Genomic DNA, 27,001 nt, shown 5'->3' with positions numbered 1-27,001 from the left:
GTAACTACTGTGCTCTGGCATGTATTTGTCCAAGATATCTTTTCACTCAAATATGTTTTGAACTTAGTGATGTTAACCATAGCAAGGAACCGTTTCTCAACGCAGTTCACAAAACCGCTGTGGCATATTCTTAGCTCTTTCGGTAAAGTCACGTTGAAGGGAAACAATAAAATAATAAAAAATATATAAAACAATACAAATTCTCACGACGTTTCGACCATAACACAAACGGTCGTCATCAGGTGTGTCGGTTTGCATTAATTTATTTATTTTTAAACGGTGTATTTATTTATAAAAAAAACGTCAGCGCCACGCGCAGCGATTTGGCAGTTTATTTAGAAGGACTAGTCCATCTATGTTCTGAAAAGTGGAGGGGGGAGACGAAAAATTAATGTATGTTGTCTGAAAGCCACTGTAAGCGTGAACAATCAATTAAGACCTGAAATGGTTTATCAAATCTTTCCAATGATTGCTAAGCCAGAATCCATCTTCTCGGTTGAAATTGTCTCTGTGCTTGTATTTGTGGATAGCCTCATGAACGAATCGCTGTGGCATAGTTTCACCCCAACTCGAGTTTAGCTGATGATGTTTAACCGTGCGAGATAACTCGAGGAACCAGGATGAGCGTGTCACTGAAAGAGTGACCCGGGTCACCAAAACGACAAAAATAAACAATAAACAATGTAGAGCAAGGAAGAGAATACAACATCAGAGCAGAAACCCCGAGTTACAGCCCCGTGAACATGCAACGTTGAGTCAGAGTTGCCATGTGCTTGGTCCAAGGTTGATCCAACTCCACGTTTAGCTGGAGGAGGTTTATGGCTAATTCAAATTAGTTTTGAGTCCCTTATCGAATAGAACATTGATTGAAGCATCATTCAACAATTGGGGCATTTGGTGAATCGGTCAGCAAATTTGTATCTGACAGCTGGTTCCAATTTATTTAGATTATATCAATGTAAATGAAGCAAACACAGAAAAAGAATTAAAACATTTTATTGTCTACCATAGTACATATACATCAGGCACAATATACGGCACGTAGAATTCAGTACTGTATTTTTTATATATATGTTGATATCATGCTGCATTGCCCTATACACACATATATATAAATGTTACGAGTTAAAAGACAAACACAGTTGTGATTACACTTTTCATGACAGTATAGAAAAGTTGTTTTGATTCAACTTTATGGTTTATCCGCTCAAATATACATGTCCTTTTGTAAGTCAGTTTTGTGTGCTGTGTGGATTAAATATATTTCCTTGATCCAAACATGCAATGAGAAAACATGACTATAAGTGCCAGCATAGCCAAGAGTTAACGATCATCAACATCATCCTCATCTATAGACTCTATATACAATATAAAACGCCATTATTGTGTATAGCAAACCACAGAGAGCAGTCTCGTCTTGAAATTGGGAATTTTGAATAATTAAATGCGGTTATTAAATGGCTTCTTGAATAATGTACATGATTTATAATGCATGTCTTGCTCAATTAAAAAAAAAGCATGTGAACGAAGAAAAGCTACGGTGACATTGATAAGATGTAGTTTAGAATGTACGGCACTTTGTATAAAACATTTATTGGCTCACATCAGCTACCCCTTACAGTATTGCACTCAGTATTTCAACATGAGCAATTAGCCGTACAGAAAAATACTGTCATTTGCCATAATGTGCTATCAATGGTTGTGGTGCATTTGTTTCTACAGGTATGGTACATGCATGAAAGCGTCTGAAGATACAATTGCATGTTCTCCTTAACTGTTTTTCCAGATAGCGGTAGTTTTATCAGTCTCTGGGGATTTGCAGCCCGAACCATGAACAACAACAACATCCACGGATGGATTAAACAGCAAGAGTGGTTTAAATGTCTAGAAAGATACACTATGCAGTTTCGATTAAATTTATGGGTGGGAGATCAGATTGCGCTAGATTAGAAGCCCTATCGCTTTGCGAGCCATTTTCCGAGATGAAATGCCATTGACCCGAGTGCAATGCAATCAAGTGCAGTACAGCCACAAAGGATGGTGGGAGTGAGAAATATAACATCTATATATACACACACGTGTACTTACACTTACAAGCATGCAGGACAAGACGAATATCCACAGTATAGCCTTTAACAGACATATTGGAGCAAGTGTTTTTAACAGCACGGCATATGAAAGGTTAGGTGGTCAGAACCACGTCCGGCCGCCTTTGTTTCTGCAACGCAGATGTTTAAAATTCGCACCAGGTACCCATTTGAGGCTGAGTCGACCTAGGGTAGGCCCAGGACCGGTTCAGATGTATGTCACCGAACACAAATACATGCATGCATGCACGCATACACACGTACATGCATTCATACACATACATACCCACATGTTGCAATAATGATGTGTGGATAAGGATGCAATAGACTTCGATTGGATCGCATCCCATCAATTGCACTGCAAATGCATCGCATATCTCAGCCTTCAGGCTGCCTCACATGACACACTGCACACGAGGGTTGCCACAATATCAGTTTTCACAATATGATACAATATCAAATTTATTTTTCACATATTTATTTTATTGTTTTTGTGCTTTGCTATAATTCGAGTACAAATAATTGCAGTTTGCTCAATTGCAATTCACCAAACGTAACCCTTACCAGTTGGCTGTGTCGGGTGGTGGCAGGTTTTAACGACACATTTATATATTTACGTGATCTAACCCAAAGACCTCTATTATGGGAAAATATTTATAATTATTACTCCGTTTTGCAATGCTTATAAAAGACACATGCTCTCAGTTATTCAATAAACAATTGAATACACTTTTAATATTATAACGTAATTTAATTCCAATGCCATGAACTACCTCGGAAACATTTTGCAAAGCACTCATTTAATGTAAAATTGCTATTTATTTACAACTTTCATCGTTGAGTTAATTTCAGACATTTTGCCAGGAAATAAAATGTTAAGGACAAATATATTAGTGACGTCACAATAATTACCAACACAATAGATTTATTGTGGATCTCATATCAGAATCAGAATATTTTTTAATACTGGAGGAATCCGATGAGCAAAAAACAAATTTTCACAGATGTCCAGTTGAAATCGCACGATGTATCACTGATGTCTCCCAATTAAAGAGAATCAATAAACAGGCCTTCACATGGCCGAACATGATGCACTGTACACTGATGTTTTTATTAGAGTGGATCATTCATCGCCTGGCCAAGGAACACCAACACAGTGCAGGCAGCCAATTACTAATGAGAACAGCACACATTTCTCAGAATTGCCTATAAAGGTATAGGCAGAACAACAACATCAGCATGTACATAAACATTTATAGAAAAAGCATGCTTAAGAAGTTATCCGAGTGTATAGCTCGACTAGTGCCAACCGACAGACCTGCATCCAGTAAGTGGCTCTACGTAATCGGAATCACTGTGTGTATGAAGTTTTACAGCCCGCATATCAAGCGCAACAGTGTACTGAATTGAAATTCAATTGCCCCTATTGTGCAATGCTCCATTCAGTTGTATTTAGGTTGAAACTCACCTATATATAATTAACATTCAGCCCAATATGTGCAGGCTTAAACGCATAATGAACACGATTAACGTGATTATCAAAACCTTCATAATCACTTTTTTTTAAACACAGATAATGACTACAGATTCTAATTCGTTATATTAGCTACATACTGTACAATGTCGCTGCATTTTAACATGCACTTTGATAGCTACGAGTCATTCCTTTAATTATTAACAAATATTAACGGGTTATTCTGACAATTAGCATTTAACACTAGGGTATTAAATATACAGCATCTTAATGTGAACATTAGCAGAAAGAAACACCGCACTTTGCAAAGTGCACACCACGAGACTGGCAGTAACGAGGGCCAACTGTTAAAATCACCGACAACAAAAATATAATTGTTATTAATATGAAAAACCGTTTTAGAGTGAAACATTTTAAACAATTGAAGATCAGTTTGTACGCTCGAGAGCTACCAGGGCCGAATAAAACAACAAAGAAATCCACCGGTCTCCAACTTAAGAGCAGAAACACATTCTCGAGGAAAACAGCTTTGGGGAAAGACCAAAAACCACAGTGGGCATTTAAGTGTGAAACATCGATGTCCACTGAGAGTAAAATAATCTAAAAGGCACACTCTGGGGGTTTTGTAAGCACAGATTTGAAGGAACAAAGCACGCCCAGCACGCCTGTGGGCTGAATGTTTTATCGGGCTCTGGTAAGTGTCATGTAGAGACCGTATCTGTAAATTATACTTCCAAATGGATCGTGATGTTCCCAGGGTCAATCGGTGCTTGCAAAGGTAGCAGTTTTTTTATTTTTTTTAAGAGCAAGGTAACAGATACAAGGGCAGCCCTACAATTAATGTCTCACACCACTTCTTTTAAAGAAGAGTCTACTTCTAAAATAATTCATCGACAAAATATGAATTCTGATCAACTACCTTGGGGATGTTTTGAGTAGATTTCATTATTACTACAACCGCTGCCTGTAAATGGGTGTTGGTTCATTGTAAGTTATACTACGTAATCATTTTTTATGGACCCCAGAGTATGAAGAGATATGTGATAAGTTTATTTTATGTTAAATACGGTAATTAAATACGGTACTTGCTTACATTACAAAATGAGCAGTCCTTAAAACAGTTTTTATTATGACTTTTTGTTTCTCGTTTACAACAGCCTAACCTCAACAATTAAATAAACAAAACACAATGTTATTTTAACTTTACGCCTTAGCAGGTATGCAGAATTTATTATGTTCCTGATACACTTCATAAATTCCATCGCAGCTGTTTTCCTAAATTATTAAACTGCGTCATGGCAAACTTGTTAAAGAGGCTCCGTTCCGGTCAAAATGCGCTCTCCATTTCGAGTCTTGCATCGCACCTGGCTCTCAGTGGCGCGTGTATCGTGATAATCTTTCTCAAATGCCTCAAGGTAAACACACTGTACTCAAGGAATTGAATTGCAAATCTGTGGCCCACTCACGACATCAGTTCAGAGAGAGCCCTGAGCTCTTCCTGGAATTGGAACGCAGTCAACTTGACATAATACAGCGTTCAGAGTGACAAAGAAAGATATTTAATACGTTCAACAGGACATTTAAGTGCTGCTTGAAGTGTGACGATGCTCAGCAAGAACACAAATAATTTTTATTCATTCCCTCCCCGGTATGATGCAAGGTCAAGCGGTTACCAGCCACGATGCAGAGCCATCAGCTCAAACTCTGACCAGCGGTTAATTATCCCTCGTTAAATAGAATGCACGAGTGGTAGCATTTGTGTGTTAACCTTTAATACGCAATTTAATATTATGCTGTTTATTTTTCAAAGCACATTTGGACATTTTATTTTCTGCTGTAAGGCAGCAAAAAGATGTTCCCGACACGTGAAATGAAAACAATGCAAAAACAATCTATCCAGACTGTTTAAAAAAAACAAACGCATTTAAATAGTTTACATTTATTTCACTTCAGTACACTTTTGTACTCGTATATATATTATACTTCGTATATAGTGCAGTGTAGCATGGAATGAGAGAGCACCCTTTAAGACGTGTGAGAGATTAACTCGTTACGCTCCCGGTAGAACCAAACGTACCACAACGCCAAACCCGCAAAGGATCACTTCTGCCGATGGTGTCAAAGGATCTCTATCATCCACAAAAAGGATGGGAAAAGCAGGCTTCAGGTCCTCAAATCCCGCACTACGTGGGTGTCTAACCTCCCGAGCTTTAAGTGAGCATGGACGAAGACATGCTGGACGCCAGCTCCTTCCCGGGTATACGGACGTTCACCTCGCCGCCGTCCTTACAGTTGTTTGCATGGCGCGTGCCCTTCGAGGTGCGCGCCAGCGGTTCCGCGTCGGCCTCCATTTCCTGCGAGTTCTTGAGGCCCTTCTCGACGCCCACGCTGAGCACGGTGAGCGTGGACGCCCGCACTGGGTGGTGATGGTGGTGGTGATGGTGGTGGTCGTACTTGGCGTTCATGCTGCCCGCGCTGCCGCCGCTGCCGATGCTCGACGCCGTGTGGAGGTTGACGCGCGCCGCCGTCTTGAAGGAGTGGGCGGCCGTGCTGCAGCGCACCTCCTCGGGCGTGTTGCGCTCGGGCTTGAGCAGGATGATGTAGCACTTGTGGAAGAAGATGCAGCTCAGGAGCCCGAAGCTGGACACCAGGATGGCGATCACCTCGACGGCGGCCACGAACTTGCCCTGCGAGCTCACGTAGGCCGGGATGAACGAGAGCCAAACGATGAAGAACACCAGCATGCTGAACGTGATGAACTTGGCCTCGTTGAAGTTCTCGGGCAGCTTACGCGCGCGGAACGCGAACAGGAAGCAGACGCCGGCGAGCAGGCACGTGTAGCCGATGACGAAGCCCAGCGCGAGTTGCGAGCCCTCGTCGCAGGACAGGTAGATGACGTCGTTCTTGAACGTGTCGTCCTCCTCGAAGGTGGGCGGCGCCGTGTAGAGCCACACGGCGCAGATGACGACTTGCACGAGCGTGAAGAGGAAGACGAGCAGCAGCTGGTGGTCGAGGCCCAGCAGTTTGCGCACGCCGCCGCGGCCGGGGATCTGCGACTCGAACACCTGGAGGACGCGGTGGGTCTTGACGAGGACGCACGAGACGCACAGGACGAAGCTGATGCCGAACGTGGGCTGGCGCAGCTTGCAGGCGACCGTGCTCGGCTTGCCGATGAAGAAGAGCGAGCTCAGGAAGCAGCAGAAGAGCGAGAAGAAGAGCAGGTAGGAGAGCTCGACGTTGGTGGCCTTCACGATGGCCGTGCCGCGGTGCTTGACGAAGACGGCGGCCACGCTGAGTGTGAGCACGGCGCCGAGGCAGCCGACGAACGCCAGGCACACGCCGAAGGGCTCTCGCCACGACAGGTACTCCTCCCGCTTGGGGACGCACATCGTGTGGTTCGCCGACGGCCAGGAATCTTCGGGGCACCCGAGGCAGCTGTTGGCATCTGGAGTGAACGCACGGAGGATGATTTCGAACAAAAATAACTACGGGGAGACAAACGTCTCTTTGTCAGTCAATGTAACGCCATTTGTTTAAATAACATTGTTACAATGATACAGCCTTTTGTCACTCCACTGCTGGATGAAGACTCCTCACATTGTATTGATCACGGAGGTTGTTTGATCGCAGTTCACTGCGCTGGCCAGTGAGGATTGGTGAAGGACGGCAGTCCAGGATCTGTTCATATTTTACGCGCCACTGGTTTTAGCCGTGGCTCGGAAGCATATTCAGGTCACTGGATTCAAAAGGCACTCACCACTGCCAGAAAGGGTGAAACCTATTCTTATTTTTTCATACTTTGATACTGGAAAAAAAGGTCCCATTGTGTAGCTGCTCATCCTGAGCTATACAAATGCCCTGATAATGGCATGATTGCCTTTGTGCTGTTCGCCTTTTGGCATGCTCTGGTCTGACACTGGTGAGACTAGGCCCTCTGGTGTAGTAGGCCAATCAGTGGATATATTCTAGATTTGAAGCTTTCGTGACTGCAAGGATTCATACTCTTTGGTTTTTTCGGTAAAGTCACGTAGGTAAAAAATAAAATAAATGAAAACAACTAAATTAAATCACGACATTTCTGGTGCAGCACAAGCGTCCGATGCAGTAGGCCACGCTTTCCCACCTGATGACGGACGCTTGTGTTGCGCCCGAAACATCGTGATTTAAATTAGTTGTTTTCATTTATTTTATTTTTTTATATTTACCTACGTGACTTGGATATATTTTCAGAGCATGTTTGTTTGCGTGTTCACTACAAGTACATGTTGTTCATGCAGACTTAATTCATTGCTAAAGGATTCTATTTGGTGTTTGAACATCTCAACACCTGTTGCATTGCCAGAAAGGGTAAAAATTATTCTTATTAATCAACCGTGCTAATCGAAGGTGCGGACTCCGTAGCTTTATTGGCCCGACAAATTATCCCCAGTCGCCCATTGTGCTACCGCTCTGCGGGGTTGACCCTTCGTGCGAAGGAGGAACTATTGGCGCATGGGCCCTGGCGCAGAGCAGCATACCGGATTCGTTGTTGTACTCTCCTTCTGCACAGGAAATGCACTCGAAGCAGCACACCTGCTCCCCTTCCAGGATGCCCTTGCGCGTCCCCGGAGCGCACGGCTGGGTGCAGACGGACGTGGGTATCTTTCAAGCACAAGACAACACAGACACGGAATTTGAGTTCCTGTGGAACAACGTTTCAGATGCCCGCATTGCAGCTCAGTAGCATGGGTGGCAACGGGGCGTGGGGTGGAGGGAAGTGTATGTAGGTTAAGTTCCCCCCCTTTCTAAATTTGTACAGTCAATTCAGCGATGGACTCCATTGCCTTGCCTAGTACACAGAGTGGATGAGAGCTGGAGCAGAGCGCACGATAGATACAAGCAGATCGTATCGTGATTCGCGCTGTTTGGCGATTAACGTTTGTTTAGAGTTGGTGTAACATTGACCCCGCCATGCCCTGCCTGAGTTTTAGACTGTTCCTCCCTGCCCCCGGCCTTTAAACAAGGTCACGCTACACGGTTGCTGTGTTCACTCACAAACCCACGAGCATATATTGGGCTGGTCGCTTATCCAGACCTGTCTGGTGTTGGCATGGACCACATCTGTGTATGGAACACCCAGTTCCTACTTCGCTGTGCATGACGGAATTCAACAGCAAGTTGATTGATGATCCAGCACCCATTGGTTCACCACAGCCACTTGCACACGAGTGGTCAGTCACATCCTTATCACCACTCTTCTAATGCGACGATCTGGGCTACTGTTCCGATGAACTTAACTCTGAATCATCCACCCATGGTAAGCAGTCAGTCTACCAGACTGACTGCTTTGTCTCACATCTTTACTGTGTTCAACCACCACACTGCAGATCACAGCACTTGTCTCTCTACTGTATCCCTTGCTCAAATCAATAAATGCACGCACTGTTATACTATTATACTTCCAACGGTGCTGTTTTTTGGCCCAACACTCAACAATCGTGAAAAGATCAAAAATAAAGACACTGTTGTTGGTGGCGATGAATGAGAGAATGCAGCTGGACATTTACAAAAATTAGGAAACCTCACAGTGAACTCGTTTCAAAATCGCCCCAATCATAAAAATGTGTTTAAGGGATTAAATGGGGCTTGCTCCACGATACATCCAGGAGTTGATGGGGCCCACACGCTCCACCGAGATCTCCGAGGTCCACCGAGCGTGCCCGACTCGGCGTGACCGTGGTCCAGGCTCCGATCCTCCTCTGTGATCCCTGCCGGGATTTTGTCCGCACGGCGCCCAGGCTCTGGAGTTCCCTGCCCTCGGAGGTGAGGAACTCGCAGTCCCTGGAGACTGAAGTCCCGGCTGAAGCCCTCACCACCTGTCCAGCACGGCCCCTCTCTCTCTCTATCTCAAGGTCCCCATCTCTCTCTCGAGTCTCTCTATCCCCGGTGACTAATAATCTGATTTGTTTACTTCCATTATAACGCTGGCACTCGGAAATCCATTGTTTAAGGGTGCCTTATAACTATTATTATACACAAGGTGTGTAAGTTTTAGAGATATTAGAGTTTTTTTAAACATTACTAATTTATCACGAAACCCTACGTGTTAAAATAACTCATTTATGAAATACAGCAATGCTATTGACACGCAAACACGAAACTGAATGCACCATCCCAAATGTTTTTTTAGAGTACATTTGCCTTGCATATTTCTGACATGGCGGTATTTTCTGGGGATTTTTCCCTCATCAAAAAAATGTGGACAAATTACTGCCGTCAAGTAACAAAGCCACTGCATGATGAGACTGACGTTTACCCGTATTGTTAAAGTGGCTGAAGTGTTGGTCCGAAATCATGGAACTGCCCAGTTCATGAGCTATTCCCAGTGACACGTTAGGAAACCTTTAAAATATATTCTGCTTTTCCAAACGCCTCGAGTCCCCAGAGATACTTTATAAAAAGGCCTCAGTCGAGCAGCCTTGAACACATTGTGCTTATCAACTGATTAACACGTAAATGGCGACTGTAATTTGCATGTGAATGCGAGTCACATTTGCATGTGAATCGGTTCAGATTGACAATGCAAACAGTTGAACTTTATTTCAAACGTTGGAGATAGAAAACGGGTTTCTTGTGCCAATTGCTGACATTTTAATGAAGCTAAGCATACCCACCGAAAGTTCGTTCAGCTTGCTTTTACAAATATTTAAAACAATGTTATTATTTTAGCAATATTATCATAAGGGGCGACTGCAATGGCGAGATGTTAACTACCTCGCCCGGTATGCAGGAGGTCGTGGGTTCGATCCAAACCGTGACGCCTGCTGCTGTATATTTGGAGTTTTCATGTGCTCCCCGTGGTTGTGTGGATTTCTGTCCGGGTCCTCCGGTTTTCCCCTCCACATTTATAAACATGCATTTAGTGTATTTGGCTGCTATACATTTCCACGTAATAAGCCACTTCGTTCACCTATAATTTGTGGCAAGTTCGTTTATGAAACGGAGCTATATAGCTCAGTGGGCCTTACTGTCGCCTTAAATGAAAAAAAATATAATAGGTGACGTTTTAGACAATGGACCTTCTTCATAACACATGCCTTTCATGCACGATGCCCTTCTTTAAGTGTGATGAAGTATGACCATTGCCTGAAATGTCACCTATTATATGGTTTTCATTTTTAAGGCCACGGTGTTATTGACGATTGTGTTTGAGTTTCCCACAGCCATCACCACCCACTGCTATCACCAACCACACCCACAACCATCACCAGCCACACCCATAGCCATCACCAGCCACTCCCACAGCCATCACCAGCCACACCCATAGTCATCACCAGCCACAGCCATCACCAATCACACCCATAGCCATCACCAGCCACTCCCACAGCCATCACCAGCCACACCCAGAGCTATCACCAACCACACCCAGAGCTATCACCAACCACACCCACAACCATCACAAGCCACACCCATAGCCATCACCAGCCACTCCCATAGCCATCACCAGCCACAGCCATCACCAATCACACCCATAGCCATCACCAGCCACTCCCACAGCCATCACCAGCCACACCCATAGCCATCATCAGCCACACCCATAGCCATCATCAGCCACACCCATAGTCATCATCAGCCACACCCACAGCCATCACCAGCCACAGCCATTACCAGCCACAGCCATCACCAGCCACACCCATAGCCATCACCACACACCCATAGCCATTACCAGCCACACCCACAACCATCACCAGCCACACCCACAGCCATCACCAGGCAAACCCATAGCCATCACCAGCCACACCCATAGCCATCACCAGCCACTCCCATAGCCATCACCAGCCACACCCACAGCCATCACCAGCCTCACTCAGATCCATCACCAACCACACTCATTGCCATCACCAACCACACCCACAGCCATTACCAACCACACCCACAGCCATCACCAACCACACCCACAGCCATCACCAGCCACAGCCACCACCAGCCACACCCACAGCCACCACCAACCACACCCACAGCCACCACCACCCACAGCCACCACCAGCCACACCCACAGCCACCACCAGCCACACCCAGAGCCACCACCATCCACACCCACAGCCACCACCACCCACAGCCACCACCAGCCACACCCACAGCCACCACCAGCCACACCCACAGCCACCACCACCCACAGCCACCACCAGCCACACCCACAGCCATCACCAACCACACCCATAGCCATCACCAGCCACACTCATTGCCATCACCAGTCACACCCATAGCCACCACCACCACCCACAGCCACCACCAGCCCCCCCAGGGGAGACACGGCGTCCTCACCGCGTTCTTGTGGTTGTGCCACACGATGCGCGACTTGTCCACCACGAGGCGCTGGCCCGAGGGCTTGCGCCCATCATAGCTGCCCACCTCCACCAGCTGCACGGAGCCGTCCTTGGGCGACTGCTGCCAGTTGACGAGGCTGTACCCACCCCTGGGGTCGCCCTTCTCGTCAAACTGCACCTCCTCGCCCTTGTTGTTTCGGAATCGCACCACTTGCAGGTAGCGCAGGAGCTGCGTCGTAGGGAGATCGCGATTCGTTACGTACGGGGTGTCCACGAAGGTGACCGACCGTGTGCCCACAGGGGTTGGCTGCCACTGGGGGTGCCCTGGCAAAGTGCTCTGAGACGCTCCGGTGCGTAGGAGCGCGCGAAACAAAAACTCATGGTGACCATCGCTGTTAAACAAACTACTTGGCGAGCCTGCTGTCTAGTCAGTGGTGCACAAGCAGCGCAATTAACCAAATCGTCAACATGTTCGTCAAACACCGCTGCCTTGAGCAAGTGCTGTTAGCGAGTAGCAGCTATGAAGGCTCGCACGGCACACGAAGGGGTGGGTGGCCAGCACCACCCCGGCCGCCTTTGTATCCCCAGTGGCGATGTTTACACACCGCACCAGGTACTCATTTGAGGCCGAGTCGACCTAGGGGAGGCCCAGGACCGGTCCAGATAATCATCACCGGTGTTGTGGCCGTGAGCAGGAATGGAACCTGGGCCGTCAGCTCCGCAGCGCAGCGCGCCAACCGCTACCACGACCGCTCCACACCGCCGCCGCCGCCACCACCACCGCTGTCATCACCACCACCGCCGTCATCACCACCACCGTCATCACCACCACCACCGCCGCCACCACCACCGCCGCCGTCATCACCACCACCGTCATCACCACCACCGTCATCACCACCACCACCACCGCCGTCATCACCACCACCGCCGTCATCACCACCACCGTCATCACCACCACCGCCGCCACCACCACCGCCGCCACCACCACCGCCGCCACCACCACCGCCGTCATCACCACCACCGCCGTCATCACCACCGTCATCACCACCACCATCATCACCACCACCGTCATCACCACCACCACCGCCGTCATCACCACCACCGCCGTCATCACCACCACCGCCGCCACCACCACCGCCGTCATCACCACCACCGCCGTCATCACCACCACCGTCATCACCACCACCACCGCCGTCATCACCACCACCGCCGTCATCACCACCACCGCCGTCATCACCACCACCGCCGTCATCACCACCACCGTCATCACCACCACCGCCGTCATCACCACCACCGCCGTCATCACCACCACCGCCGTCATCACCACCACCACCGTCATCACCACCACCACCGCCGTCATCACCACCACCGCCGTCATCACCACCACCGTCATCACCACCACCGCCGTCATCACCACCACCGTCATCACCACCACCGCCGCCACCACCACCGCCGTCATCACCACCACCGCCATCATCACCACCACCGCCGTCATCACCACCACCGCCGTCATCACCACCACCGCCGCCACCACCACCGCCGTCATCACCACCACCGCCGTCATCACCACCACCGTCATCACCACCACCACCGCCGTCATCACCACCACCGCCGTCATCACCACCACCGTCATCACCACCACCGTCATCACCACCACCGCCGCCACCACCACCGCCGTCATCACCACCACCGCCGTCATCACCACCACCGTCATCACCACCACCACCGCCGTCATCACCACCACCGCCGTCATCACCACCACCGTCATCACCACCACCACCGCCGTCATCACCACCACCGCCGTCATCACCATCACCGTCATCGCCACCACCGCCGCCACCACCACCACCGCTGTCATCACCACCACCGCTACTCCCGACGCCGCGTGTCCCCGTGGCCCTGGCTGTGCGCACACCTGCCATGGCTCCAGCTGCTGGATGTTGGTGCACTTGCCGCCCTCGAAGAGGCCAGCGCCCTCGCGGCAGCCGAAGAGCATGTCGTGCAGCGCGTGCGCGATGGCGTACACGGCCAGGTAGACGTTGTAGGTGATGCGCAGGTCCGTGTAGTCGAGGAACGGCGTCTTCACCGCGCTGATGTTCTCACGGCCGGTGCAGAAGGGCCGCGGGGCGTTGGCTGCTCCTTTCACACCTGGCGACGGTGAAGACGGCATCGAGAAACACTGCTGACGTGAGGGTCAGAGCGCTAAGCTGTTGGTGGTGGCCGCTGAGATCCCGGGTCCAAATACAGGCCTGTGATTAAACCGGGTTCTCAAGTGTGGTGAGTCAATGGTCTCAGCCAGAGAATAAAAAAAAGAATATCGATTGGAATGTCTTGCCAATAATATGTCAGTCATATGCAGAGCGGGTGAAACAGTTCTGCCCTGTCTCGTGTCAACCAGAGGTCAGTTGAAGGGATCTCAGTGGTAGCTCTTTGATATCCGCTTCGGTAGGCCATTCTCCAACATGAAGGGTTTCACTGTCCTTGCTTACTTAGATGGCTCAAAACAATAGCATCGCATGGCCGTCATTATCCCCGGTGTAGTAGCGCATGATATTAGCCCCCTGTCTGAGTGCCCCCCACTCTGCGTTGTCCAGCATCCGGGCCCCTGCTGCCCTCCGGCTCTGGTGCAGCTTCACCGCCTGCTGTGCCTCTGGCTCGGCGGCCTCCGACTACCCGTGTCAGTGGAAGCGCCTGAGCTGACACTGCTGAGGTGCTAGGTTTGAGTCACCAGTGAATGTGTTGGCTCCTCAAGTACAATTGTTGATTACAGCAACAATAAACTCAACGAGACTTGGGCCGGCCAATTATTCAAGTAATCGATCCCTCTACGAATTATGGGTTAGATTACTCGACTAATCGGATGGCATCAAAATAGTTGGGGAAAAAACAGTCTCACCTCTGTTCTCACATGTGCCGCTGGACGGGAGGTGATGATGAGCATCATCAGCCACATCACGCTGGCCGTGGCTTGTGGGGTTTCCCGCCTTCGGGAGGCCATTTTTAAAGGGGGCCCGGATAATCGACCACAAAAATGAAATATCCAATGACTAAATTTAGTTCATTAATCTACTTAATTCCGATATTAGGAAGCCACTGGAGCTATGCACGTTTAAATCTAAAGAGAAAACGTATTTCTTTGCAACTGCCTTTTGTGTTTAGTTTGTTGTCCTTCCCCCACATCTCTGATTAGCACGGTTGGCTACGTACGGTGCATAATACTTGCATCCTTCCAGCTCTAAACACAGCACATTCAATGTGGTCTTGCCCTTGATGAGGCGTCGCCATACAGTTCCGCGAATTGAGCATTAAGTTTAAATGGCGTGCGGTGCCTTGCGTTCAGTAACATTGCAGCAACGTCGTCTCGGACAGGAGCAGTTTGCGCAGTGATGTTAAGCCGCAACCTCCCGACAGCGTATCGTGCACATGACCGTTTGACCGCTCGCGCTGAGTGGAGCAGGCCTCCTGCAGGACACGTCTCGCTGCATGGTGCCAAGGGCACAATTGGGATATATATATAAATGTCAATTTTTAAATAATTACTTTTGTTAAGTTATTACACATCACACTTATCAGTGTGCGTGATTTTTGTTTTAATTACATTCATTAATCCCATAAAAAAATCTATTAGATTTTGCAAATGTTAAGCGCATACAAAAAGGCATTAACATTTACAAAGAACTTAGTTTTTTTGTTCCTATGCTGCTCGCTATTTTAATTACCGCTATCAAGCATTTTAATCGCAAACTAACTTGTTTTTAATGGAAATTGCTGTGAGCTTCATGTAACGTAATGAAGAACCAAGTTCAGTAAATGGCAATTGAATCCTCCGTTGCATCGCAGTGAGAGCTGATGTGTGGGTGTCTTGATGATTTAATTCAGGGGTAGCCTTAGCCCTCAAAAGCTACAATTTGTCACGTTAAGTTAAAATCCCAATTACATACCGTGAAGGTTTTTTTGTGTTTGGCGCGATCGATAGCGACCGGGTTGTGACTATTGATCCTGCTCTACTTCACCTCATTCGAAAACACCGACGAACTCGAATTTGCAATTTCAGCCCCACACGCTAAGATGAATTACTTCCGAGTACAAATGTTCACGTTAGAAAGCGTTGTACCTAAACCACGCTTACGCGCCACTTTTCCCAACCTGTGCTACAAGCAAAATTGCCGAGGTGGCTCCGGGTGGCTCAGAAGTCTCCGCGCTGAGTTGGCGACGTTGACATGCTGGCTTCCAATCTGGGCAGGCGCCCACAATTAAATGAGATTCTCAAGCGGCCAGAGTTGACGACCTCACCCTGCTCATGGCTCTGAATTGCCCATTCTGAGACGTCTGCAAGTTGCAGGGCGGGTGTCCACATTCACTTCTCATTCTCGGAATGCGCAAGTGGCTCGGTGTTCATTTTACTTAGAGAGGCGTAGTACCGTCGTTTTTAAAGACGTTGTTACTCACCGCAGAGAACTGTAGCGACATGACCGCCGCACTCTAAAATAGCTGGCGCCAAACTGTCTCACGTGCCCTCCCGCATGGCCTTGTGGGAGCCTCTGTACAGATAAAGTAATTTTTTACCTAAGTTTTCTTCCGGATGCACATGTACGTCATCGGAATGGGAAAAGGTAAATCTTTTTTTTAACGTTTCTCGAACCTTCCGGGCATTTCTCGGACGAGCCGTCGTCCTCGTTGGCGCCGTGGCGGACGGGGTTCCCCGACTGGGTGCAGTTGTCGCTCGACGCCGCCTCGGCCTTCAGCGTGCAGTTGAAGGTGGCCTCCCACAGCTGCCGCACGAACACGTTGTTCGGGTGGCGCTGAGGGTGCACCTTCTGCAGGTACTCGCGGAAGCCCGGGATGTGCCCTGGCCTCTGCACGAAGCCCAGCGTGCTGCCCACCTGCAGTGGCGAGATGTTAACTACCTCACCTGCTATGCAGGAGGTCGTGGGTTTGATCCCAACCCTGACGGCTGTATATTCGGAGTTTGTGTGTTCTCACCGTGGACGCGTGGATTTTTCTCCGGGTCCTCCGGTTTTTGCCTCCAGAATTAGAATGAACATCGCGCGTTTAGAGTATTTGGCTGCGATACATTTCCATGTGATAAGCCACTTCGCTGAACTATCATTTGTGGCCAGGTCATTTCTGAAAAATATCTATATAGCTCAGTGGGCTTTACCTGGTAAATAAAAATATATAGTTATTAGAAATAGCCAGCACGGTAACAACGTTCACCATCAATTCGACCGGTGCCACTCAACCCTTTTTGCAATGACAGGCCCCCCGCATTGAAACCCCATGTTCGCCCCCCCCCAACACCCATGGTTACTCAGGCCATAATACAAAGAGAGAACACGTGTCTATGCCTCTAGTCAATGCCGTGTTAGTAAGGAAATGATTTAATGTTGAGTATTCATGTATTTTGTCGCCTCGTGGCACTGACGTTGCCTGCGCACGTCCGAAAGTGAAGGAACTGCAGCTTATTCTTCTCCATGGATACATTTGTACCGCTTATCTTTCCAATTCCAGTTGAATAAGTTCATGCCTTCAGTTTCACATCATGGGACTCGGACATTTCCACGCGCAACTCTCACAGTGAGCAGTGCATCACCAGGAAAACATGTCTGCAACTAGCCATGTGCCTACTACGGTGTGCCAGTGACCGAGAAACGCTTCAGTTAGAAATATAAGCGCGGCATAAATGCCAAAACAAAGTTTACATTTGCAAAAAAACATGTTGAAAAACGTTAAACTGTCTCCACGCTCCAATCACGTGATTGGCGGTGCTCATCTCTACTGCTGGCGAAGATCAAGCAATGAAGCTCTACATTCCCATGACGGGCAGCAGAGCAAAGTGCACGGTGGACGCACGCACGAAGTGACGAACTCACCGAGAGACCTCGCCACGAACTCGTTGTTGCGACGTTCTGACGCCGTGCCCCTACTGGACATCTGTGAAAAAGAGCTTTAGGGCAGCTCATCGGATTCCTCCTCCTGCAGTATAAATAAATATTCTGACTGCGATTGTGAACTCACCACGTGGAAGATCTCGGGGCGGGCGATGAGCGAGGAGCTCACCCAGGCCTCGCTGCCGATCCAAGTGCGCCCCGTTAGGTTGCGCCGTGCCACCTCGCGCATCAGCGGGTCCAGGTCGGTGCCGCTGGCGAACACGACAATGACCCGTGCCGTCGCGTTCGCGATCATGTCGGCCAGCTCGTGGATCCGCTCTGGCGGGTCGTAGAGCGACACTGTCTCAGAGAATTCAACGCAGATCACCTCCTCCTCGTTGTCGTCATCATTGCCGTAGCCGCGCCGCCGCCCGGGCCAGTCGTCCTCGTCCTCCAGCGTCTCCTCGCGGAAGCGCTCGATGCCCGGCCGCCCGTAGTCGTCGTCCGACGCGATGAGGCCCACCCAGGTCCAGCCGAACTCGCGCACCAACTCGGCGAGCGCCGTTGCTTGCTGCTCGTCGCTCAGGATGGTGCGCATGAACGAGCGGTACTGCTGCTTGTTGCTGAGCACGCGGCTCGACGACGCGTAGCTCACCTGCCGGCGGGCACACGCACGGCGTGACGATTCCGCTTTCAGGGCGCCGTCTACGCCAGAGACAGCTGGCTACGCGTGGCGCAGCCGTCTCGTTGCGAGCACGGCTGGCTACGTTCGCTGCGAAACAAGTTCAGCGTGTGTACACATGTACAGGGAGCGTACGGGCGCATGCAGGTAGCATTGGCCACCGTGGCGGCCACACGCGGAAAACCCGGGGCTTAATTGCTCATGGAATATTTCCTGAAGGCCCCCTCCACCCCCTAATCATCACCCCCCCTCCGATCTCTGCAACTTCACAACAGTTTTTTAAAGATGCAAATCAAGGTGGGGAAGTGTATATATTTTGGGGCTCAACACTCGACAACTGTAAGCTCAGCCAGATCACACAATTACATGGTAGCCCATCCCTCCATCAGACCCACCAACCTTTAGTTATCCACACTCACTCGGTCGGTAATCTGTCAGTCACCGGTTCACTCTCGCAGCACGGAAGTTGAAACAATGGATAGTTTCTTGAATCACCTCACCTCTGGTCTACCCATCTGTATAAACGGGTACCATGTCTGGCCAAAGATTCCCTCAACAGACCTCCCTTGAGTGGAGGCCCTTCGGCCAGCAATGGCGTGAGCAAGCAATCGCGATACCTGCGACGTTTTTTGTTGCTGTGTTTAGTTTGTCATCCTTCCCTGGCACCTCCGATTTGCACGGTCGGCTAAGTACGGTGCGAAAAAAGTTCAGTGTACATATGCACGGATACATTCACCTCCTGAAGATGCATCGCGCCAGATTAAGAACGGAGAGGCAACCTCAAACGAAAGGGGGAGGGGGGGCAACCATGGCCACCAACCTGCGGGATGCGGAAGAGGCTCAGGAGGTTGGCCACGGCGGTGGAGACCCCGGAGCTGGTGGCACCCACCACGGACACGGTGTTGGCGCGCGGCGCCGGCGTGCAGTTGCAGACGCCGCCCATGCCCAGGGCTCCCAGCTTGTTGCGCGCCACGAAGCCCAGCGTCGCCTCCAGCGCCTTCGACACCGTGTTGCACGTGTCGGCCATCTTGTAGCCCAGCCTGAGGCCCGGCAGCAGCAAGTTGTCAGCGTTGATCTCTTCGACGGCGAAGGCCATGGCGAGCATCCAGCGCAGGCCGCGGAAATTGAACCTGCGACCCGACCGAGGTGATGGTGGTGGTGGTGGAGTTGGTGGCGGCGGTGTTCGTATTGCAAGGGGAGATAGTAGATACAGATTAGTAGAAAAAGATGGTGGTTGTGGTTACTGAAAGGTAGCGATTGCTGTTACTCCAGAAGTTGTTTAATAAAGGCTTGAATCGTTCCATCAATACTCAATTACAGCTATTTACTTATCGTTACGAGACCATGCTGAGTGTAAACACTTTTAAACAACTCAACCGCTGTAGTAAGGTGAAAATTATACAACTCAATTATGTACCGATGAAATTAATAGATGTGCAGTGTGTGTTTATTAAGTGTGTACCCCTTGAATAAGTACATATCTGTTGTAATATATCCTTTTTCACTTGTACATGCACACCCAGTGCTTAATTTCAGCCAGAATAGTCCAGAACACTGTACATTGTTACAGGAATTATTTTGGCACACTCCACATCCATCTCACCTTAGTTTGTCCGAAAGCTGCTCATAGGAATTTGTTCTAATGCTGTGCGTGAGGAATTTAGGGTGCATGAAAATAGAATTTGTCATGAATACGTCCACTCTCGTGGTAGTTCCTTATGCTGATAATCCCTACTCTGAGCCACTGTAGCAGCCTTCCTGATAATATCAAGTGGCAAATCAGGCCTTCGAGTGTATGCATATCTTTTTGTCAATCCAATGCTGGATGACAGCCTCCCCATGCTGTGCTGGTCATCGCGGGGATTATTTGACCACACTACAATTACGGATTTAACTGCACCGCCCTCTGCTAGGCAGGCCCGCACGCTGCCTATAATACCTGTTATGCACAGCAGTCGCCCATCCAAAAATAAGCCGGGCTCAACCCTGCTAACGAAGACCATGACTTTGAGATGATGACGCCGGTGACGGCAATGGTGGCATCGATGATGAAGCTTCCGAAGACCACAACGGGGCGGGGGGGGGGGGGGAGTCGAAGGGGACTCACCGGACGCACTCCACGGCCTCGGGTCGCACCGTGAGGCTGTCGGCGCGGCTCAGCACGCCGAAGTGGATGGGGAAGAGCCCACCCAGGTTCAGGTCGCCGTCCTTCCACGCGGGCTTGGTGCGAGTCTCCTGCTCGGAGGGGCGCGACGACGACGAGGAGGAGGAGGAGGCACGCGCGCCGCCCCCACGCTGCAGCACCACGAGCCAGCACAGTGCCAGCAGCACCGCTCGCTCCTTCGCTGCCAGCGCCATCGCTGAGGAGGGAGGAGGGGAGGGGGGGCAAGAAGGGGGAGCGGAATTTCGAAGTTGAGTAAAGAAGTTGTCTCGATCCCCCGGCCGCGTTAACAGGCGGTCGATCGTCGCCAAAGGATGACGACGATCACGGCACGGCGTATCGTGACCATCGTCCGTGATCTCGACACTCAACTCGCTGTTTATTTGTTACACGGAACTTCTCGAGGAGCCAGGTACCCGGCGAGTCGACAAAGGAGATCCACGGTGCGTCAGATCTGCCGATTAGCTTCGGGCTTTCCATAGGAAATGAGCACAGTCCCATCTTCTCTTCAAAACAGAAACCACTTTGACTTTTTATATCTGCTGAATGTTTCAATTATCGAACATAGTATGGGATGAGACATGCCCCATGGGATTTCCCTAATCTGTTTCAGGGCTGTCAATGCAGCTGAGCTGCTTGGAACATACACTACGAGCACTGTGGCAGAGTCCTCAATTTACACTTGAAAAGTGACGAGTTCAATTCCCGATCTGGGCTCTCAACTCAACCCGTCAATCCCGTTGGCGTTGTTCAAATGAATAGTACCACTTTGTGGAAAGTCACCAGTGGTAGTCCAATGTTGAGATTGGTCCCAGCCCATAGGCGTTGTGTAATTCCTCACTGCTGGAGCGGGGCCCACTGGTGGCTATGGTGAGCCACTTCCTACCTAAAGCAATCCCATTGTCATTGCTGTAAAGCACCTTGAGATGTTATGAAAGGCAGATGTTATCTATTCTCATAATTAGTAGGACCAATTCAGGAGAGGAAACACTCACGTGTCTTAATATTAGCTTTATCTAGCTAATATTAAAACACTCACGTGTCACTCATTTGTTTTAATATTAGCTTTATCTAGCTAATATTAAAACACTAACATGTTTTAATATTAGCTTTATTTAGCTAATATTAAAACACTAACATGTTTTAATATGAGCATGTTTTAATATTACTAGCATGTTTTAATATTAGCTTTATCTAGCTAATATTAAAACACTAGCATGTTTTAATATTAGCTTTATCTAGCTAATATTAAAACACTAGCATGTTTTAATATTAGCTTTATCTAGCTAATATTAAAACACTAGCATGTTTTAATATTAGCTTTATCTAGCTAATATTAAAACTAGCTAATATTAAAACACTAATATTAAAACACTAACATGTTTTAATATTAGATTTATCTCGCTACCACACGTTCGTCCTTTAGCTGCCGCTCCATCGTTCTTCTGGACCACCGACGGGATGTTGATTACCTCGCCTGGTATGCAGGAGGTCGTGGGTTCGATTCCAACCCTGAGGCCTGTATATTTGGAGTTTGCATATTCTCGCTGTGGTCGTCCGGTTTTTCCCTCCACATTAAGAATCAACATCACACTTTCAGAGTATTTGGCTGCTTTAAATTTCCATATAATAAGCCACGTCGTTGAGCTATCATTTGTGGCCAGGTCACTTCTGAACAATAGCTATGTAGTAGTTCAGTGGGCCTTACCTGGTCAAACGGAAAGTTTAGTTTCAGTGGCGCGTTCCGTCCAGGCCCACTGACTTTTGTTCACAGTCAGTCTGGTGATGATGATGATTACTTTTTATTTTTAATCAAAGTACCATCCTTTGAAATACATCTTTTGTAGAGTAAATCTGCAAAAGTGTCTTAAATGCTAATTGTCCGAAGCCATGATCCATCCACTGCTGGATGAAGGCCTCCACAAAGCTGTCACCATCTCTCGTAGTACCGCGATGTAATAATGATCCTGTAAGCACCGGCGCTGAGATAATGTAATCGCTCCATCTCCAACGTGGAGGACTTAAACGTTTTTTCGTCAAATTATCAATTCACAGTTTTTACTGATCAGTTATCTGCAAATTATACTTATTATAATTATTATTAATTAGTATTAGTACAGTACTTATATTAAAACTAATACTGTTGTAACGTCCAATTTGATAGAACAACAGTGCGACAGCATAAATGAAACCGCAGTGCGGTAACCTTTACGTAGAGCAGTTGTTCCAGCATCGCAACAAAGGAGCCGCACCATTAGCAATGAGAGCCGCGTCTCAGCATCGACGACGACGACAAACAGGTCCCTGCAGGGTGGGCTGGTAGGACAAGTCTCTGCGCTGTCTATTGCTGATTTTACACCCCAACAGCACGAGATTTCACTTCGTTAAAGTATTGAAAGGGGACGGACGGACACATTAATCTATTGCAGGCTGGTACACTCAGCTTACAACTTCGTTCCTACCAGTATAATAATAATTACCTGTGCGAGCGGGCCGCACCTAGAAGCCACTGAAGCGCATTCACTACCGGCAGCCCACGGGACAGGCTAAGGCGAGCGGGCGCACCCGGGCGCACGTGGCACGCGAAACAACCCCGCGGAGCCACAGCGGCCACACGCGTGGCCGGAACGCCACAGGCGGGGGGAGGACGCGCACGCCGAGAGGTTCCCACGCACGGCACTGGACGAGGACAGGCAAAGGCGCAGCCCCGCAATAGCTCTGAGCACTGATTTGCTGGTAGCTTTCACGGCGGCTGTGCTACGCACAGGGTGGCCCGAATGTCATGACGCACATCGGGTTATTTAATTTATTTAATTTTAACACCGTTGTTAAAACTTTTCATTGTTACTTATTTAAGTGTATATTTATCTCTTGTCATTATTGATACTTACATATATTTATATTCCTGCTTTTCAGATGACATTTAAGGATATATGCTACAGAAGACGAGCGATAATATTTTAAAAAAATCCTAAATTTTAAAAGAGAATTCCTGCGTAACATAATTGTTAATGGCAGTCACTTTTAACATGTATTAAAATGAATGAAATAACCCTATGTGTCCTGACTTTTGGGCCACCCTGTACATGGACGAAGGTGCAGCCCTGCAAGTGCCTGCCGACGCCACTGCTGGTGGAGCACAGACTCTCCCCTAGACGGAGCTCGAGAGAGCCGCTCTCGCGGTAGCTTACTCTGCCAAGCTGGTCACATAACTCGGCAGAGTGGGAGTGGCCACACCGCACGCTGTGCCCATTATTCACACTCCTGGGAGGACAGAGGTTGGTGGATCTAAGCGATGTGGAACAATGGAGATCAACGGGGCTTCATTAATCACTGAACATGTTTTGGATCTCTGGTATTGCGATGCGCGTGACTAGTAGCAGCCACAGCCATGCGAGACGCATCCATGACGTGGTGTGCCGGGTGCGGATATATTGTCTGAGCCGCCACCCCAGACAGACCCGGCTGAAATTAATCCCCGGCGATGCCTCTATTGAAGATGTTTGTATCTTCCTCTCACTTTGTTCTTTTCACAGCCGTCACGCGGTCTGGCATCAGCAACAAGTTTTAAGCCGTTGCACCTGCATGGACAGTCGATCCGCTCAAAGCCCCGGGGCTGCTTAGGGAGTGATGCACGTCGCGCAAGGTGGTGAACACACCCACAGTCAACAATTAGACACCCTGGGCCTCCTGCTGAGCTGATATACCGCCGTATGCTTTAGCGGATTAGTGTTTAATCTTGACTTAAAGCTGTCGCGACTGCAGAAATTCATATTCTTGGGTCTTTCGGTAAAGTCAAGTAGATAGGTTGTTATTTTCTTCGAATCTATCTACGTGAATTTACCGAAAGACTCAAGAATACAGATTAGTGTTTGTTATTGCTATCCAGTACATAATGCCATATATGGGTTTTTAAATAATGGGGCATTATTATTCAATGTCATCTGAATCAAGGATTGTACAAACCGTTATTTGTTTATTTCAGGATGCTGTCGTGGTGTGATGGTTAACTTTCTTGAATTTGAATCCTGAGTTAGGGTTATATTCTATCTCCCGGCGTGGTAGCTGAAACAATGAGCAGGTTTCATATACATCCTCGCACCCAGCAATGTAAATGTCTACCCCAAGGTTAGTCGATCGGCAGGCTGTGTGCGGTGGGGTGAAGCGTGGTTACTCCCACCTCTTCAAAGGCTTCTGGCCGGCGTGGAAGAGCAGGCCAAACACCCTCTAGGGGCATCTCGAGAGCTTCCTCCAGTGCGGGGCTCGGCAGCCAAAATAACAAGGAGAGACATTTTTTGTAGAATTCGGTACAATTGAAAGTTTCAAGAGTGGCAGTGCACTGTGGTGAATACGAGAAGGTGATGGTCATACTCTTTGGCTCTTTCGGTAAAGTGACGTAGTTAGAAATAAAATAAAACAGCGGGCAAAGGAATCAGCCTCTAAAGGCAAACTGTTTATAAAGGTTTGGTGATGGGCGTAGCCCAAGTGCATCAACAGCACCAGAAGCACGGGTACTCCGTAATAAATGACTGTCGCGAAACTGCAGTCCTGACAGAGCCACAGCACGCGGCTCCGGAGCCGCAGGCTGCCGACCCCTGGGCTAGAACCACCACTAAGAACCAGGCCACCTGCACTAGAACAACCACTAAGAACCAGGCGACTTGCACTAGAACAACCACTAAGAACCAGGCGACTTGCACTAGAACAACCACTAAGAACCAGGCGACTTGCACCATAGAACAACCTCTAAGAACCAGGCCACCTGCACTAGAACAACCACTAAGAACCAGGCGACTTGCACTAGAACAACCACTAAGAACCAGGCCACCTGCACTAGAACAACCACTTAGAACCAGGCGACTTGCACTAGAACAACCACTAAGAACCAGGCGACTTGCACCATAGAACAACCACTAAGAACTCGGCCACCTGCACTAGAACAACCACTAAGAACTCGGCCACCTGCACTAGAACAACCACTAAGAACCAGGCGACTTGCACTAGAACAACCACTAAGAACCAGGCCACCTGCACTAGAACAACCACTAAGAACCAGGCCACCTGCACTAGAACAACCATTAAGAACCAGGCCACCTGCACCATAGAACAACCACTAAGAACCAGGCGACCTGCACTAGAACAACCACTAAGAACCAGGCCACCTGCACCATAGAACCACCACTAAGAACCAGGCCACCTGCACTAGAACAACCACTAAGAACCACGCGACTTGCACTAGAACAACCACTAAGAACTCGGCCACCTGCACTAGAACAACCACTAAGAACCAGGCCACCTGCACTAGAACAACCACTAAGAACTCGGTTACCTGCACCATAGAACAACCACTAAGAACTCGGCCACCTGCACCAGAACAACCACTAAGAACTCGGCCACCTGCACTAGAACAACCACTAAGAACTCGGTTACCTGCACCATAGAACAACCACTAAGAACCAGGCCACCTGCACTAGAACAACCACTAAGAACTCGGCCACCTGCACCATAGAACAACCACTAAGAACCAGGCCACCTGCACTAGAACAACCACTAAGAACCAGGCCACCTGCACCATAGAACAACCACTAAGAACCAGGCCACCTGCACTAGAACAACCACTAAGAACCAGGCCACCTGCACTAGAACAACCACTAAGAACCAGGCCACCTGCACTAGAACAACCACTAAGAACCAGGCGACTTGCCCTAGTGTCTCGAGTTTGAGACCCTTCACCAGCAGGGGTGGGAGCCAGCAAGTGCAGGGCTGCGCATTCGCCTCGCCGTTTAATTTCGCTCGCACGCAGGGCACTGAGAAGCTCGCCTCGGGTGGCAGAAGATAAATCCTTCGGGAGGAATGCGCACGGCCGTGAACCTGCTCTCCGCAATCAGAGGATTGCATCCCAGAGGGGTTATTCTTGACTTCTTGATGGATGTGCCGTGAGTGATGCTTTCGCTCTTTACCTGAGTGAATTTCTGATCTGAATGATGAGCTCGGGAAATTAATATGTAATTGTAATAGTCGTGCGTTCTTTTTGTTTCTTCATCAGCCTATGAAAGACAGCTCAAACAACAACAACTCGCCTTAAAGGTGGCCAGGTGGCTCAGAGCTCAGAGTAGTGAGCTGGAGGCTGGCACCGCTGCGTTTGGATGAGGGCAGTCGCCCGTGTTTCAACCGGGTTCTCAAGTGCAGCGAGTGCCCGGTCTCAGCAAATTTTGAGCGAGAATCATCTGATCCCTCATCCCCTCCTCCACGACAGGGGGCTTTACTTTGACCCCCCCTAGTCTACAGCAAGTACAGCTACCCAATGCGGCGTACGTTAAACCCCTCTTGCCAGACCGGGAGGGTGCAGCGTGATGGCATTGCACTGTTCGCTGGAATATCTCGGCAGGAGACTTATACCGCAATGATTTGTATTGTAACA

The 27,001-nt window shown here is 48.8% G+C and overlaps 1 protein-coding gene across 2 annotated transcripts in view; it reads right to left on the bottom strand.

Annotated features, from left to right (window-relative positions):
* Positions 1-980: 980 nt before the first annotated feature.
* The window catches only part of LOC116953056 (extracellular calcium-sensing receptor-like), an 82,852-nt gene continuing 56,831 nt past the window's right edge, over positions 981-27,001 (bottom strand). For both annotated transcript variants that reach the window (XM_032972908.2, XM_032972909.2), the window contains exons 2-9: positions 20,527-20,779; positions 19,240-19,549; positions 17,886-18,392; positions 16,510-16,750; positions 13,783-14,015; positions 11,866-12,096; positions 8,079-8,202; positions 981-7,006 (exon numbers count right to left, since the gene is read on the bottom strand). In XM_032972908.2, the coding sequence (XP_032828799.2) occupies positions 5,772-7,006; positions 8,079-8,202; positions 11,866-12,096; positions 13,783-14,015; positions 16,510-16,750; positions 17,886-18,392; positions 19,240-19,549; positions 20,527-20,777 (3,132 nt within the window). In that variant the 5' untranslated portion in view covers positions 20,778-20,779 and the 3' untranslated portion in view covers positions 981-5,771. The remainder of the gene's footprint in view (positions 7,007-8,078; positions 8,203-11,865; positions 12,097-13,782; positions 14,016-16,509; positions 16,751-17,885; positions 18,393-19,239; positions 19,550-20,526; positions 20,780-27,001) is intronic.

The sequence above is a fragment of the Petromyzon marinus genome, chromosome 49, assembly GCF_048934315.1.
Source record: "Petromyzon marinus isolate PM22_M1 ecotype Great Lakes invasive population chromosome 49, UKy_Petmar_22M1.pri1.0, whole genome shotgun sequence".
Taxonomy (NCBI): domain Eukaryota; kingdom Metazoa; phylum Chordata; class Hyperoartia; order Petromyzontiformes; family Petromyzontidae; genus Petromyzon; species Petromyzon marinus.
This window is presented reverse-complemented; position numbering and strand designations above follow the sequence as displayed.